The following is a 16515-nucleotide window of genomic DNA, read 5'->3' as shown; positions in this document are numbered from 1 at the left end:
GCCATATTGCTCCGGGATATGCGGTGGTCATTCCCTGACCTTTCCGCATACTCCGTATTTGGTGGTGACGGGATCGAACCCCGGTCTAATCAAGAAGCGTGTGCTACGCGCTGCTGCTCCTTCCCACCAGGCTACGGAGGCGCCGACCGGAAAATTACTGGATCCGATTGTTATTGGACTTGGTATGTCCCATAACAACCGAAAATTACTGGATCCGATTGTTATGGGACCAGATAAATCGTCAAAATATTAAAGATCAGATAAGTAGACGAGCTAGTCATTCGTTTAAAGGACTTACAGCTGTTTTGAAGGGTAGATTAATTTCTTTGAAAATAGATACTGTAACTCGATTTGAGAGGCCAATTTTGGGAATAAATGTACAATTTTTGATTTTGACAAGATTGTTCTAAAAACACTTTTGATGCGAGAATTGAATGATCAGGCTACGAGCGATAATTTATGCAAAATAGTTTCAAGTGTCTTGAAAGAATTTGAAATTAAATTAGAACAAGTGTAGTCTTTAACAACAGACAACTGGGCTAATATGATAAGGTCATTCAAATTACTTGCTCAGGAACAATTTGGAAAACTCGATCTGGAAGATAATGATACTGAAGATATCAAAGAATCTGAGACTATAGACTCAAGTGACAAATATATGTAAAGAAAATTTCCATGATCTACTTGTTCAGGGTATTATGGTATCTGTTTGTTGTGCTGCACATTCTCTGCAGTTGGCTGTTAAAGATGTTCTGAAACGTGATGAATTGAAACTTCCCTTGGCTAAAGCACGAGCAGTGGTGAAAAAGCTGTGAACCCCTTCTATCCTTATACACATTAAAAGACAAAAATGTAAGAAACCAATACTAGACTGTGAAACCAGATGGAATTCCCCTGTTAATATGTTACAACATCTTGTGGAGCTAAAACAATTTTGCATCGATTTATCTGTGTCCATAAAGGAATTGCATTTGTTAGCCAGTGGCAAAAGATTGAAAATATTATAGACGTTTTGGAACCTGTTAGGGTAGCATGTGAAGTGCTGCAGTCAGAGCAGCTCACAATGACTGATTTTTACTACACATGGATGAAATGTAAAATGGAAGTTAGAAAAATTGAAAATGAATTGTCATCTTTTTTGGTAACCTCTCTCTCACGCTACGAGAAGTAAATTGTAAATTTGATGGTAAGCGAGACTTTTTTAGCTTGTATGTATCTGGACCCCAGGTACCAAATATTACTAGATAATATCCAAAAACAGAAAGCTAAGGACATTTATGATAGCTTATGCCAGCTACAATTTACAGAAAAAAATCTTGAAATGAAAAGTTCACATGAAATTGCACATATTACTGTAGTGGGTGAAACCATGGATGACATTGAAAAGCTGTTATTTGAAAAAGAAATGAAAAAGAGACACGTAGTGGAAACAAAGAAATTCGACTTAATGGCTCATCTGAACAATTTTGATGATATCGAAAGGGTACCAACAAAAACAAGCATCTTAGGATATTGGAAAGCAAAAGAGTTTAGTTACCTAGAGCTTTATCAGCTAGCCAAAGTAATCTTCGCAGTTCCTGCCACACAAGCAAGTGTAGAAAGATGCTTTTCAACATTAATGATCATTTTGACTGATAAGAGGCTTATCAGTCAGCTTATCTTATTTAGGCTTAATGGAATTAATAGAGCTTAGGAGTTAATGGAGGACATGTTATTTTTAATTAATTTCAAATTACCTATGTAACCTATGTTGTTTTTAAGATTTCATAATCAATTTTAAAAGTAAATTAATTTTGATACATTAATTCCTTTAGACGCCTCCGTAGCCAGGTGGGAAGAAGCAGCAGTGCGTAGCACACGCTTCTTGATTAGACCGGGGTTCGAGCCCGTCACCACCAAATACGGAGGATGCGGAAAGGTCAGGGAATCGCCACCGCATATCCCGGAGCAATATGGCCTTAGTTGCTAATGCTCCAAAAAAAAAAAAAAACCAAATTAATTCCTTATATCCATTATCTGAGTAGCTAATAATATTTTGCTTGTAATTCATGTTTGTTTCTTCTGTTCTTAAAAAGTTTTATTGTGATTATTTTCTGTGATTTTTATATTATCTGGAAATATCTGCCCTACCTAGTATTATTAAATTATATTAAAAATCTTGTTTGAATAATTATTTTCTTTCCAAATTAAATGTTCTCTTGTATATCTCTTGTATATTTTAATGAGTACTGAATATGAGAAGAGATTAATATGCAGAGTTAATGTTTTGGTAATTTCTGCTCCTTTTTCAATCAGATTTAAAATGATTAACATATTTTATTACTTGTCATATATATTATTAATATAATTTTCTTTTATTTAAAATAAGATTCTATAGTAATATTTTATTGTAATGGGATATTATTACTATCATTAACGAACTAAGAAACTATACAAATTATTTCAGACAATATACTTGATTGAACCGAACCGAACCACTGGTTAAAATCGCCTTTTGAACCAGACCGTGAACCAAACCACTTGAGAAATTTTTGAACCGAACTGGTCCAAAATTTTAAGTGGTTTGCAGCTCTGATTGGAAGTACTGATTAAGTCATTGAATGCAGATATTGTGGTGATATCAGAGACATGGTGTCACTCAGACATAAGAGTTCCAGAATTTGAATATGGGGAGTACAGTGTGTATAGCCAATGCCTTTGATTTAATATATGTGTATTAATATGTACATATTTAATATGTGTATTGATAGGACCTTAGATTTAATATGCTTCTTAAATAAGAATCATATTAAATCTAAGGCAGTGCAATGTTGAGTCAGTTTGGTGTTTTTTTTTTTTTTTTTTTAGGAGCATTAGCAACTAAGGCCATATTGCTCCGGGATATGCAGTGGTCATTCCCTGACCTTTCCGCATCCTCCGTATTTGGTGGTGACGAGCTCGAACCCCGGTCTAATCAAGAAACATGTACTACGCACTGCTGCTCCTTCCCACCTGGCTACGGAGGCGCCTCAGTTTGGTGTAACATTAAGCACTGGGAAAGGAAAAATGAGAGTAGGAGTGTTGTAGGCCAAATGACCATGATGAGTATAACAAACAACTTATAAAGATAAACAGAGTGAGCCAGTAAATCAGAGTATCTTATAATAAGGGATTTTAACTTTCCCAATATTGACTAGAACTTGTGGTTGGTCACTCACACACTAGCAAGACTTTTGTGGATTTATTGGATGACTGTTTTTTACAATGGCATGTTAGAGATGCAACAAAAGGAATCAGTACTCTTGATCTGATTATTAGCAGCAGTTCTTCATGCATTAATAAACTGCAGGTAAAACACCATCTGAGTGGCAGTGATCACAGTGTGCTGATGTGGGATTTACTTAATGACATAACTACTGTTAAGAGTAAAAGGAAGGACTTTTGCTTTCATAAGGGTAACTACAGTGGGACTATCTGCTGATGCTATAAACGGCACATTCTAATTGGGAAGCATTCAGGGAAGTAATTGTCAGAGCAAATAGACTTTTCATACCAACTAAGAAATACTGTTCCAGACAGACCTAAATGGATGTCAGAAAAGATTTGTGGCAGAAAAGAAAAATGCATGGGATGCATATAAATTATCAGATGATGCAGAAGCCTGTGGTGGATATAAACTAGTCTGTAATCAAGTCACAAAGGAGATTACACAAGCTAAAGCTGATTACAAGAAGTCTCTGGCAAAGAATGCCAAGAAAAGCAAAGCAGCAAAGACTTCTTTACTTATGTTAACAGTAGAAGGAAGGGATTGAATCACATTGGTCCACTTGATGTCGGTAGTAAATGTTGATGATCCAGGCTGCTGAAAAACTGAATACGGATTTTGCATCCACATTCATGCATAAGAAGTTCTTTAGGGAGGGGATTTTCAGAAATTCATAATAATCTAATAGGGAACTAAATGATTTTGTAATAACTGAGAGGAAAGTGGATAATTATAATAGCATATCTGGATTCAGGAGAGGTCACTATGGACTGGAAATGTGCAAATTTTTCCCCAATTCACAAAGGTGGGTCAAAAGGTAACATGGGTAATTAGAAACCTGTTTGCTTAACTTCTGTTTCAAGGAAAATAATGGAGTCTCTGGTTAGAAAAGTAATGGCAGGACCATCTAGACAGGAAAGCATTGTGCTGCAGTCACAGCATGGATATTTTAAGGGGGCAATCTTGTCTGACCTATCTGATTGGATATTATGATGCAGTAACAAAGGAACCGAATGCAAGAAATAAGTTTGATAATCAGGATTTGGATTTCAGGAAATCTTTTGATATTGTTGCACATAAAAGACTATTGTGCAAATTGGAGCAGTGTGGCATTAAGGGTTACTGCTCTGGATAAAGGGATGGTTGAGAAGGAAAATATAGAGTGGTTATTAATAGACACTGTTCTTCATGGATTAATGTTATTAGTGAGTTCCCCCCCCCATTGTTCAGTACTTTGCAAATTTTTGTATTCTGTATTTATTAATGATACTGGTGAAGGTATATCATCAGTATCTGCAATAAGCTATTGCAGTAAGATTTAAACAAATTAGGCAGATGGTCTGAGAAATGGTAAAGTTTAACATTGACTACTGCAAAGTACTGCATATGGGTAACAGTTATCCCAGATTAATTGTGCAGTCAGATATGGTGTTCTCTGAACAATGCAGACAGTCTGCCAGGACAGCTCCTGGGGCTTTGTCTGAGATATAAAGGAACTTTTCTAGCAGGGATATGGAAGTGATTATTCCATTGTATAAGGCAATAGTTAGGCTGCATCGTGAGTACTGCATACAGATCTGGAGGCCTCATTTTAGGAAGGATGTAGCTCTTCTGGAACAGGTGCAGGGAAGTGCAGTGAGATTGGTGAAGGGAACAAAAGGGTGGTCTTACCAAAACGGGCTTCAGTTTTGCAAACTGTGGTGTCTGGAGACTAGGCACCTCCAGGGTGATCTGATTGAGGTGTTTAAGGCTTTGAATGGATTAAAAAACTCATTGGTGATGGCATTATTCCTCTTGCTCAGACTACACACAGGAAGGGGCATAGATTGAAATTAAGGAAGGATGATTGCAGGATAGATCTGTGGAAGTTTACCTTCAACCAACGGGTGGTTGATTGTTGTAAAAATGTTCTATCTGTTGTGGAGTTGGGCAGTTTGAGTAAATTCAAGGAAGAGCTCGACAAATTATTGGAGGGGATGGACAAGTGACGTGGGAGTTTTTTTATTCTTTTTTGTCCAATATTATAAGCTTATTTTTTTGCATCATGAAAAAAAAGGTAAGCAGCAGCCATTATCAGTCTGCTGCAGGATGGAAGCCTCCTCAAACAATTCATGTTCAGGGAAATGGACCATAATTTGCCATGCTGGTCCAGTGTGGGTTGGTAGATCAACCATATTTAGCAGTTAGGGGTTTGAACCCCGGTCTACTCAAAGAGCTTGTACTACTGCACTTCCCCTCTTGACTGCTTGGCTGCGGTGGCTGTTTTTGCATCATATTCCTGTACTAATAATAATATACTTTCTGCAACATAATGCTCTCCCTTGCTTACTACATATCATTCCCTCTAGCTAGCAATATATTGCTAATTTCATTCTTGTTTAGTTATTCGTTGATGCCAATCTTGCCTCCCTATATTGAAGTCAGAAAAATCTTGGAAGAAGAGCAAATTTTCCAAGGTTAAAAGAAGCCAAATGAATAGTCAGACTTTTTTTAGCAGTGGAGTCTACAGGTTATTCATATTATGATGCTCAAACTGATCACAACACTTTAAATCCTAAATTTTTTTTTTAAGGCAAATAACTTGCCTTAAAAAAATTAAGGTTTGTCAAGCTTTACTCATAGCTTGACAAACCAAGCTATGAGTAAAGTTTCTCTATTTCTTATTTAGAAATGTCTAGGAAAGTGCTGCTTGTCATCTAAAACAGTTGAAAGACTTCAATCTGGAGACTTTTGGAAATGATGACATAAAGGCATATAGAAGCTCTATTTAAATATTCATTTAATGGCATTCCCATCAAAATGATCTCTCATCCCACATTAAACACTCGTACATTGGTCATATCAGATTGGAACTTACTAAATGTGTCAGAAAAAGAAATATACAAGAATTATAAGAACAAATAGTCATACATGTAAAGAGTTATGACTTAAAAAGATGAACTCATACCAGAAAAATATTAAAATTAAAAATTTTTCAAAATAGAATGATTTGTTAAATATTTTATTTTTAATAATCAAGTACAGGCATGATATATTACTAGCATGTGTGCACACACTGGTAATGCTAAAGAAATAAGATGAAATAAGATAAAATCAGAACACATATACACAATTTCCATATATTGTAAAATCTGAAAAAGGAAGATGCCTTGTGTACCATGTGTAGATTTGATTTTTCAATTTTAAGCAGCTGGAAATGCAGTGTAATTAGATATTTGTAAACAAATAAGCATTGAAGACAGCACGCAGTGCTTCGGAGGAAATATAAAAATAGACATTGCATTTCACGGTGATGATGTTATATTTGCTGACTGTTTATTTGTATCTTTCTCTGATTTATGTTGATCATGCAGATGCATTCAGAAATATGTTCTCCAATAGTGAAATATCAAAAAACATAGTTACAGAAGGAAAAAAACAACAGGCATTATTAGTGAAATTGCACACACACAGGGAAAGAAGAGGTAGTGATGGCTTTGAAAAAATGGACCATTTTCATTTGCCTGGCAGGACATATCATGCAACAGGAATAAAGGAGTCTATTATGCACCATTAGGGACAGTACCTCCTCTCATCTTTCCATTTTGTCTTCTCCCATTTTCCTTCTCTTCTCAACAACTTTTATCTATATATACTAGTGGGCTCTGCCCCCTGCTTGCTTTGCTTGCCAACCCCCGCACACTCTTTTCTACGTAATACGTAGAAAAGAGTGTGCGAGGGTTGGTATGACAGAGTAAATCAAATATTTTCTACGTAAAAGACACACCTGTCGAAACGCACTCATCGATATCTAATCAGAAAATGACCTATTTAATTTTTTACTTGTGTATTTGTAGTGCACAGCATTCTCAAGGTCAAATAAATATCACTATGTAATTATTTACCTGCATTTACATAGATCATTTAAGAAGAGGCCTGGTAAAAATTCACAGCTTGGGTACCACTCCATACTTCGACTAAAATTCCGGAAGAAGGCAGTGATTGGCAGGTGCCACTCACTGTTTAGCCACGCCTCCTTTCCTCCTAGGGTTTATCTCTGCACTTGATGCTGTTTTAAAATCGGGAACTCGTTTTCCAATTTTAAAAGAGCAGGATGGGGAGAATAAACACACTGCCTAAGCTAAGCACCCCCCCTCCTTGACAACACAAAACAATCAGAAACAAAACGCATTCACAATAATCACCCAATCACAGAGCTCGACGGTACAATCACTCCTTTCTACGACCACGCCCACTGCACACAGAGAAGTGGTACCCAAATAATAGATTTTAGCCAAAGGCCTTTTGCTTCTGGGTCCATATTGTTGTATCCGAAAGAGCAAGACTAAAATATTTAACTGAAATATTTACAAACTATACAAATATTTAAAATATTTACAAAATACTAAACTATTTACAAATACACAATATTCATTAATATACAAAAAAACGTTACAGTGGAACATCAAATGTTAGACAGTAAAGCATGTGCACGAGGTTGGTGAACGTTATGGAGGCAGTTGTTAATAATTCATTGCATTTGTAGTGACGTAATTGCCTCGTCCTCTTCTCCCATTGGCTCGAATAAATATCACTAGGAGGAAAACTTTTTTAATGTATAGAGAGATAATAAAAAAAAGCTTGCACTCAGTGCCAGAATTGGAAGGGGGACTCACTGGGTACAGCATTATACAACTTCTTCTGAACAACCTGGAAGCAAGTGGGATTTCTTTAAAACACTGTCTGGCATTTATTGTTAATAATGCACTATAGTAAGCCTAAAAACTTTAGTTGTAAGAGTATTAAAAGAGGAGGTTGAATACTTGGTGTTAAAAGGGCAGTCTTTTCTATTAGGCACTTAAAAAAGGCATTGTGCCTAGGATGTGTGAAGTTTTTAGGGCCTATGAAAAAAGAGGGGATCTAAAAAATATATAATTCAATTAGACTTGAAAAATTTTATTCTAACAATAAAATTCTGCAAAACCATTTCAGCAATAAAATTCTAGAAAAATAATATCAGCAATAAAATTCTAGAAAAATCATTAGCAGTGTCATAAAAGTTCATATTGTGAATAAGTTAATGCTGGAATAAGTGTTGTAGAAATAACTTCAAAACCAAATTTATAGAAATGCTTTTGAATTTCTTTAGAAACAAAAATATTAGATTTAACGCCTGGGCATTTTATGGTCGTTATAATGTAATGAGACCTCAGAGTGAAGAGTAATAATGCAGTCCTGGGTGGTAATAGGCTATTCTTGCCATCATATTAATTTGAGTGCTGAAAAGGGATCATCAGTATATTGGTAGACATTTACTACTATTTAGAAATATGTGCTAAAAGGAAAAATAGATTTAAACAGTTTTAACTGATGCATGTGACTGAAGTAAAAAAGATTTTTAAGCATCTATGTGTATACTGCCTGTTTTTGGTTAATTATATAATTAGACTGGTGTAACAGTGGCAACCTTTGACAAGTTTATTTGAAAAAGAGGATAGAAGTGGTGAGAAAAGAAATATGAGCACTTTTCAGACCTTCCAAATTGAAAAGTACAAGTGATCACTAGTGATTACCACTGACTTGTGTTCAAATCTAGTTCATGATCAAAACATTTTGAACAAAGACATATTGATGAGCTCAAGAAAAAGAATTTCTGAATTGCAAATTACTGGTAAGAGCAATCCTAAACCAGCCAAAAAACCTGATAATTCTAGACATGTTATTTGTTCATTCAGAATTCTAGAAATATCTAGCTGATAATGTTATCCACCTTGCTCCTGCTGAAAGTCTGTTCATGTGTCTCTCTTCTGGTTTGAATAAAGCAATTTGTTTGTTTATTTTAAATGTTATGCCAACATTTGAAAATCTAAACATGGAACTTCAATCCTATGTACTTCACATCCATATACTAAGACCATTACTCCTACATATGTTGAAGAATGTTATTTGCAAATTTATTTTGCCAAGATTTTTCAAAACTTCCATTTTGGAAATTGATAACCATAGAAGACCAAACTAGAAGGATGATTTTAACTTAGTCATTGGCATTTCTACTGCAGGACCCAGGTGCCAAGTGTTACAAGGATCAAGCAACTCTTTGTGCAATTCAAAAAGTGATCTCTCAAAACTACAGTTCATGTTAAGTTTCAAAAGTTTTTTTTCTTCCATCCACCTTAATTAAGGTGGACTTGGTCTTATGTTAAATTAGCTTAGTAATCTGTTTGTCAGACAGGAAAGAAAAGTGCTCCACCCCTTTTTATTCCCTTTTATTATTAACCAACTAACTTTAAACTGCTTGGTCATTCTGGCAGCACTGCTCCTGCATCCCTGTGGTGTGGCTGGAAACCTGGGCATTAAAGCTAACCCCCAGAGCCAAAAGGCACATAAAATCAGCACAGGGGATCCATCCTTGGAAGCCAACAAGCCCCCAGTGACATGACATACACTAACTTGATCATGACTGTTCTCATCCAAAAAGATTAACAAATGTGCACAATCGATCAAGAACTTCCAGCTTTCTTGATTATGCACTTATTGTCAGAGCCTGCGAGCAAGCGCTCTTCATTCACTATTTAAAGATATAACACAGCAGGGTCACCTACACATGACGAAACTGTGGCATGGTGTGCTTTAATTTGCAGTATCTTTGACTGTACAAAAGAGTGATTATGCCTTGCAAATAATATATATATTACTAATGATTTAGTACTTTGTACTTGTCATTGTTATGTGGTACTTTGTCCTTGTCAATCGTAAACTTCAGTTACCACTTCTCAGCCCATCTGCCCAACTTTTCTGTCATTAACAACCCTGCCAACCTTCGTATCATTTGCAAACTTGGACATTAAGCCTGATAGACCTACATCAGTGTCATTGATAAATACAGAAAACAATGATGGGCCCAGCAGTACTGTATGCAGTACTCAAGGTGTGACCTGACCATTGCCTTATATAAGTGGATAATCACCTCCCTTATCCCTGCTAGCAAAATTCTTGTATATCATTGACAAGATCCCATGAGCTGTTCTGGCAGCATGTCTGCCCTGTCAGAAAACTTCATATCTCACTCAATTATCCCCAGATCTTTTTCATTCTCCATATCCTGAGTGTAGTACCACACATTTGGTACATTACTCTGGAGTTACTGCCACCCACATGCAGTACTTTGCATTTGTCAAACTTCTGCTGCTACCCCTCATCCCATCTGCCCAACTTTTCTGGATCCTTTGCAGTAGTGTACTGTCATTACTATCATTAACAACCCTGCCAACCTTCATATCATTTGCAAACTTGGACATTAAGCCTAATGTATCAATATCATTGATAAATACAAGAAACAACAATGGGCCCAACATTGTACCCTGGGGCTGTCCACTAATAACATTAGTCCACAAAGAGGAGTGTCCATTGATCACCACTCTCTGTCTTCTCCCACTCAGCCATCCCTTTATCCTTTTATTACCATTCTCTGTCTTCTCCCACTCAACCATCCCTTTATTCATAGCAGCAACTTGCTCATAATGCCATACTGCTCCAATTTGAACAGCAGTCTTTTTATGTGCAACAGTATCAAAAGCTTTCCTGATATCCAAGTATATGATATCAGAATTATTTTTTGCATCCAGTTCCTTTGTAACCAAATCATAGTATCCAATCAAATTGGACAGACAAGATTTCCCCTTAACAAACACATTCTGTGTCTTCACTATAACTGCAGTCTTGTCTAGATGATCCTGCAGTGCTTCTTTAACCAGTGACATTATTTTCCCCTGAACAGAAGTTAAACTAACAGGTCTCTAATTACTTGGGTCACCCTTTGATCCCCCTTTGTGAATTGGGGAAACATTTGCACACCTTCAGTCCATGAGGACCTCACCTGAATCCAGAGATGCTCTCATAATAATGGCTAAGGGTTTGCTTACTTCCTTTGCTGCCTCCTTTAATATAACTGGATTGAAGTTAAACATAAGAAAGCCACCCCAGGTGCCTTTCTTATGTTTAACTTCAATGATTTCTCTTCCACTTTGCTCTCAGTTATTATAAAATCCTTTAGTTCCCTGTTACAGTTTGATAAACTTCTGGCATTCCTCTCCTTGAATAACTCCTCATGTGTGAATGTAAGTGCAAAATACTTATTCAGTTTATTGGCTACCTGAGCGCAATCATCAATAGTCAAACCATCTATGTTAAGTTGACCAGTCTGATTCATTACCTTCCTTCTAGAGTTTACATAAGTAAAGAAATCTTTGGTGTTCCTGTTCGCATCTTTTGCCTAAACATTTCTCATAATCTGCCTTCTCTTTCCTGACCTTCTTTGCGACTTGATTAGAGACTACCTTATATCTACCGTAGTATTCTGTGTTGTCTGATAATTTATATGTATTCCATGAATTTTTCTTCTCTGCTAAGAGTCTCATTTTTCATCTGACATCCATTTAGGTCTAAACTTTGAACAGTATTTCTTAGTTGGTATGAAAAGCCTAGTAGCTTCCAAGACTAATTCCTTGAATGCTTCCCATTTACAATTTGTTGTGGCCCCAAGTGCCAAGCAATATTAGTGACCACAGTGCCTTTTCATAATGATTATCTGGTATGCTTTATTGTAAATATGTTTCTCCTGAGTTTTGCAAGTCCGTTAACTCTTGAGTATCAGAATTAAATAGACCTATTCAAATAATATAACCTAGAAAGGAAAGCACCTTTCTTTAGCCCCCTTCTTTATTTTTAATTCATACTAACCTTCTCTTCACTTGGATCACTAGGTGGCACCACTTTTGCTGCCACGTGGCAGGGCTATTAACCTGGGAGGAAAAGACAATCTCCCAGGGCCAAAAAGAGCACATCATCAGGAGTAACCCTAACTCTGATTTATCTGCACTGCCAGACACATCCCAAACATCCAAAAAGAAAGACAGTTCCGATGCAGGAACTGCCAAATGTCAGAAAACTGAGACAGAGGCCTATCCTAGTCCAACTTTCTTAATTATCCACTCAACTGATGAAAATGCAGTTGGGAAACTCTCACCATTTAGAGTCCAAAAGGAATTAGAAAGTAGAGCAGGATATCCCAAGTCTATAAAAAGACTGAGGTCAGGAGACATTCTCATTGAGATCTCTAACGCTAAACATTCAGAGCGACTTTTGAATATTAATTTCTTTGCCGGACTACCAGTCACTGTGACACCCTATAGATCACTGAACACCTCTAAAGGAGTGATCTTAGACTGGGATTTACTAGATGTGTCCGAAGTGGAGATACTAGAACTTAAAGAACATGGAGTTATTCGAGTAAAGAGAATCTCCACCAGAAAAGATGACAATCTGATCCCAACACTTAATCTGATCTTGACATTTAACACACCACTTTGTCCAACATCCATTAAGGCTGGATATCTGACATGCAATGTCAGACCATTTATTCCAAACCTGCTCCGGTGTTTCTGATGTCAGAAGTACAGACATTCCCAGACAGCTTGCCGGGGAACCCCTACTTGTGCAAAATGCAGGTCAATAGAACACAACTGCGAAGCCTGTACTGTCCCTCAACCAATATGCCCAAATTGTAAAAAAAAAGACCACCCTGCCTATGCTAGAACCTGTGAACACTGGAAAAGCAAAAAACTTGAAATCCTCAGCAACCTGCTCTCTAGACTGTTGCTCATTACAATGGAAGCAATGAAAGAATCGCTTTTGCCTCTGCCTGCGACTACTGTTAATCTTTTAGTGTGCGAATCTCCCCCACTGCTAGCAGTTTTCTGACCCACCTAACACTGCTCGATAGCATCAGCACATATTCTTGCACCCTTTCTATTTAAGTGTATTCCATCCCTGCAGATGCAGTCTCTCTTGTTAGTAAGCACAGATCACGCTAAAAAAATTCTACCCCATGAGCCTTGCAGAATCTCTCCAGGGCCAAATTGATTGACAAGGCTCTCATCATATCATCCCTCCTATCATGTCTGGCAGAAATGCAGACACTTTCAAATTTAACCCTTATTCACGATGTTTTTTCAACATTGACTTGTACTTGATAAATAAACCTGCAGATCTCTTACTGTTAAGGTCGTTAGTGCCAGCATGTACAACAATATTACCTTTTGTGCCCTTAAAAGATATCTGCTCTACAATTCATCAACTTTTGCCCCTGGCAGTTATACCCTGGTCCTGTTCCACCTATCCTTTTTTCATAATATATTCCCCATCTCCCTGACAAGGGAAACTTATTTTATAACCACCAGGTATGTGTGTGAGTTTATGACTATGCAACTGTGAATAAATATGTAGTGTCAACTTTGAATAAATATGTAGTGTTTGAACTTTTTGGTAAACTTTAGTGTGTACAAATGTGTATATGTGTGTGTTTACATGAGTGTGTGTATATATATATATATATATATATATATATATATATATATATATACATGTGTGTGTGTGTATATATATGTGTATGTATGTATGTATGTATGTAAAATATTTTTTTTTTTTTTTTTTTAAATTTAGGATTCATATGTTGGGTTGAAAAATTTGGGTGCCACATGTTATGTGAACAGTTTTTTGCAGGTAAGTTTGTTTCTCAAATACAAACATGTAGATTGTGTTTTGAAATTTGAGAGGGTTTTCTCTTATACTGTATGGTTTGAGTTTACATGGTTTTCAACTTTCTTTCAATAGTTTCACTATTATTAACTCTAAAAGGGCTATTTACAATGATAGATTCATGGTAATTTTTTCTTTTAAGTTTTCTAAGGAAGATTTTTTTATTAAATTAATTTTGTTTTATTGAGCTCCTGTGGGGAAATTGTACAGTTGTTATCTAATCAAAAATTCAAGAAATTTGAAAGTTGTAGTACAGCATATATTCTGACTCTGAATTTAGCTCAATAACTATTAATGAAACCAAAACCTCAAAATACAGTTCAAAGAAATGCTGAATATAGTAAAAACTCAGTTATCTGGCATGGGGTGGGGTGAGGGGGGGAAGGATGCTGATATCATAATATACAAGTCTGATATACTGTAGTAATCTTTGAATAGACTTTTTAATGAAAATTACTAGTAGTACACTTAGAGCAACCAAAAAAAAAAATAAAAATTGCACATTGTGGTACATTGCCAGACCAGACAATCCAGAAGATACTGGAAGGAGGTGATGTAATTTGTGGGCACAATACTTTGCATTGTATGTATAGGTTGATATTTTCATGGACTGCTATGTTTGAACATTACAGTTGTAATGGATGATAAAATTCCCAGTTCTTACTTGCATAGTTCAGTCTGTTTTCTTAGTTCTGAATGGAAATATTCATTATTTCTTAAAAAACTGAAGATTCTATGTAAAGACAATTACCATCACTGCTTATATTTTTAATTAAAATTTTTTTTTCCCTTTAGCATCCACATCACAGAACTTTTCTGGTTGTAAGTTGTGCTTTTTAGTATTCTTAATTTGAAATGTAAATATGCAGTTTTAGGTACTTCTTTTGTGGATACCTGGAAATACTGAATGCAATTGGTAATGACTGTTAAGAAAAAAAATAAGTGACATATAAGTTCGTGCAAATGCATCGTGTCTATATGCAGTAAGTTAACTGAAGTTATTAGTGGCATTATTTCATTACATTTCATATTGTGAATACCTTAACAACTAGTTGCCTATTCAGTTATACTTCGAATAAGTAATGCTTGTCCAGTAGAGAAGACTACTGTTACTGATTCTCAGTGGATACCACCAATCAGATAGCCATTTCAGGGCTATTTGGTTCCTGGGACTTTAGCACTGAATTTTTATTAAGAAAAAATAAGTGCTAAAAAGGGTTTAGGGTTGAAAACCTCAGACTAAAGGAAATTTACTAGACAACAAATTAATGCAAAGCATCATTTTAGTTTATAGTAGATCACTGAAGTAGGTGAAGTGGTAGGATTTTAGGAGTATCAGCGACTAAGGCCATATTGCTCTGTGTGTGTATTGTCTGTAAATTGCATATGTATTGAGGTCTATTTTCTGTTTTTGTGGACAAAAAAACACGTGTTTCTGGGAGAAAAAAACCATGCTACTCTCGCTTGAGACCGCCTAACTTGGCCACTTTGTAAAAAAAAGCCCATAAAAATTCCTCCTGTCATAGACGGGACTTGAACTCCAGGTCTTTTCCACCAGGTGTGGGGAGGCCGGTGATCCTACTGACAGTATGTGAAGTGGCATTGTTTTTGTTACATCTCATATTGTGAATGTTTTTAAAATGAGTTGCTTGGTATTGCACTATCTCAAATAAGCAATGCTTCCCCTGTAGAGAAGAATAATGTTACTTATTCTTGGTGGATACTACCCCCCAGACGGTACTGTTTCGAAGCTTGTTGGCCTCTCATCTGTGGGTGGGTATGTATCCTGGTGATACAGTGAGTGACAACCCAGTTAGGAAGTTTATGCCACTCATTGTGTCACTGGGATACCTATCTGCTCACCGATGAGTTAACAAGCTTCGAAACGGTGCTGTCTGGTTGGTGGTATCCGCTGAGAATTAGTAACGTTAGTCTTCTCTGCTGGGGAAACATTGCTTATTCGAGGTGGTGCAATACCTGGCAACTCACTGTGAAGGTGTTCACAATATAAGATGTAACTAAAACGTTGCTTTGCACTAACTTGTTTGTTGAAATATTGTTAACATTATTTCTTCATGCTCATTGCAACTATTGCTGATATGCAATCTTAGCCATTGCCCATCACTTGAACTTAATCACATGAATTTCTGGGAACAAAAGTATGTGGCCTTGACATGTAAATTTCTAACCAATGTAAGAAAAATAAGCTTAAGTAGAATTTCCCTACATTTAAGGAAAAGAAGCAAGTTCAGAACATCTGGGAAATAGGCATGCTCACTAACCCAGCTGCTGCATTTCAGAATGCAAAAGAATCAGTTCACAACTGTTCTGACCAGTGAGTCTGATTTGTAAGGACATAAGCACAACTGAAAGGTCCACCTGCCATTAGTAAAAAGACCAGTCATCTCTATCCCCCCCCGACTTGTCCAGATCAAAAATTGACTCAGATTGATTGGGTAGTAGTTTTGCCACCTATTGATGTTGTTTCCCAAACAGAATGTGTGCTTATTGGCCACTTTCCAGTCAGTTCAACTGGACTGGACTTCAGAAATAAAAATTCTCACCCACACACGGCAACATCTGTTGGACCACCCTCCTGATCAAGCAGAAGTACTCATTTCACAAACATTAGCAAGCATCAAGCCAGATAACTCTTCCCAGTGCATCATAATAATGTAACCCCAGATGATTAAAAG

General features: G+C 36.5%; 1 protein-coding gene across 8 annotated transcripts in view; it reads left to right on the top strand.

The window, feature by feature from the left end:
- The window catches only part of LOC150079283 (ubiquitin carboxyl-terminal hydrolase 48-like), a 955076-nt gene that overhangs the window by 98006 nt on the left and 840555 nt on the right, over positions 1–16515 (top strand). For 6 of the 8 annotated variants that reach the window (XM_090382262.1, XM_090382267.1, XM_090382260.1 and 3 more), the window contains 2 exons: positions 13724–13783; positions 14615–14641. The exons of 1 other annotated variant lie outside the window; for it this stretch is intronic. In XM_090382262.1, coding sequence (XP_090238388.1) covers positions 13724–13783; positions 14615–14641 — 87 coding nt within the window. The remainder of the gene's footprint in view (positions 1–13723; positions 13784–14614; positions 14642–16515) is intronic. One more of the 8 variants, XM_090382265.1, reaches the window with a different exon arrangement.

The sequence above is a fragment of the Mastigoproctus giganteus genome, chromosome 10 (assembly GCF_048544385.1).
Source record: "Mastigoproctus giganteus isolate SK-2022 chromosome 10, ASM4854438v1, whole genome shotgun sequence".
In the NCBI taxonomy this organism is placed as follows: domain Eukaryota; kingdom Metazoa; phylum Arthropoda; class Arachnida; order Uropygi; family Thelyphonidae; genus Mastigoproctus; species Mastigoproctus giganteus.
This window is presented reverse-complemented; position numbering and strand designations above follow the sequence as displayed.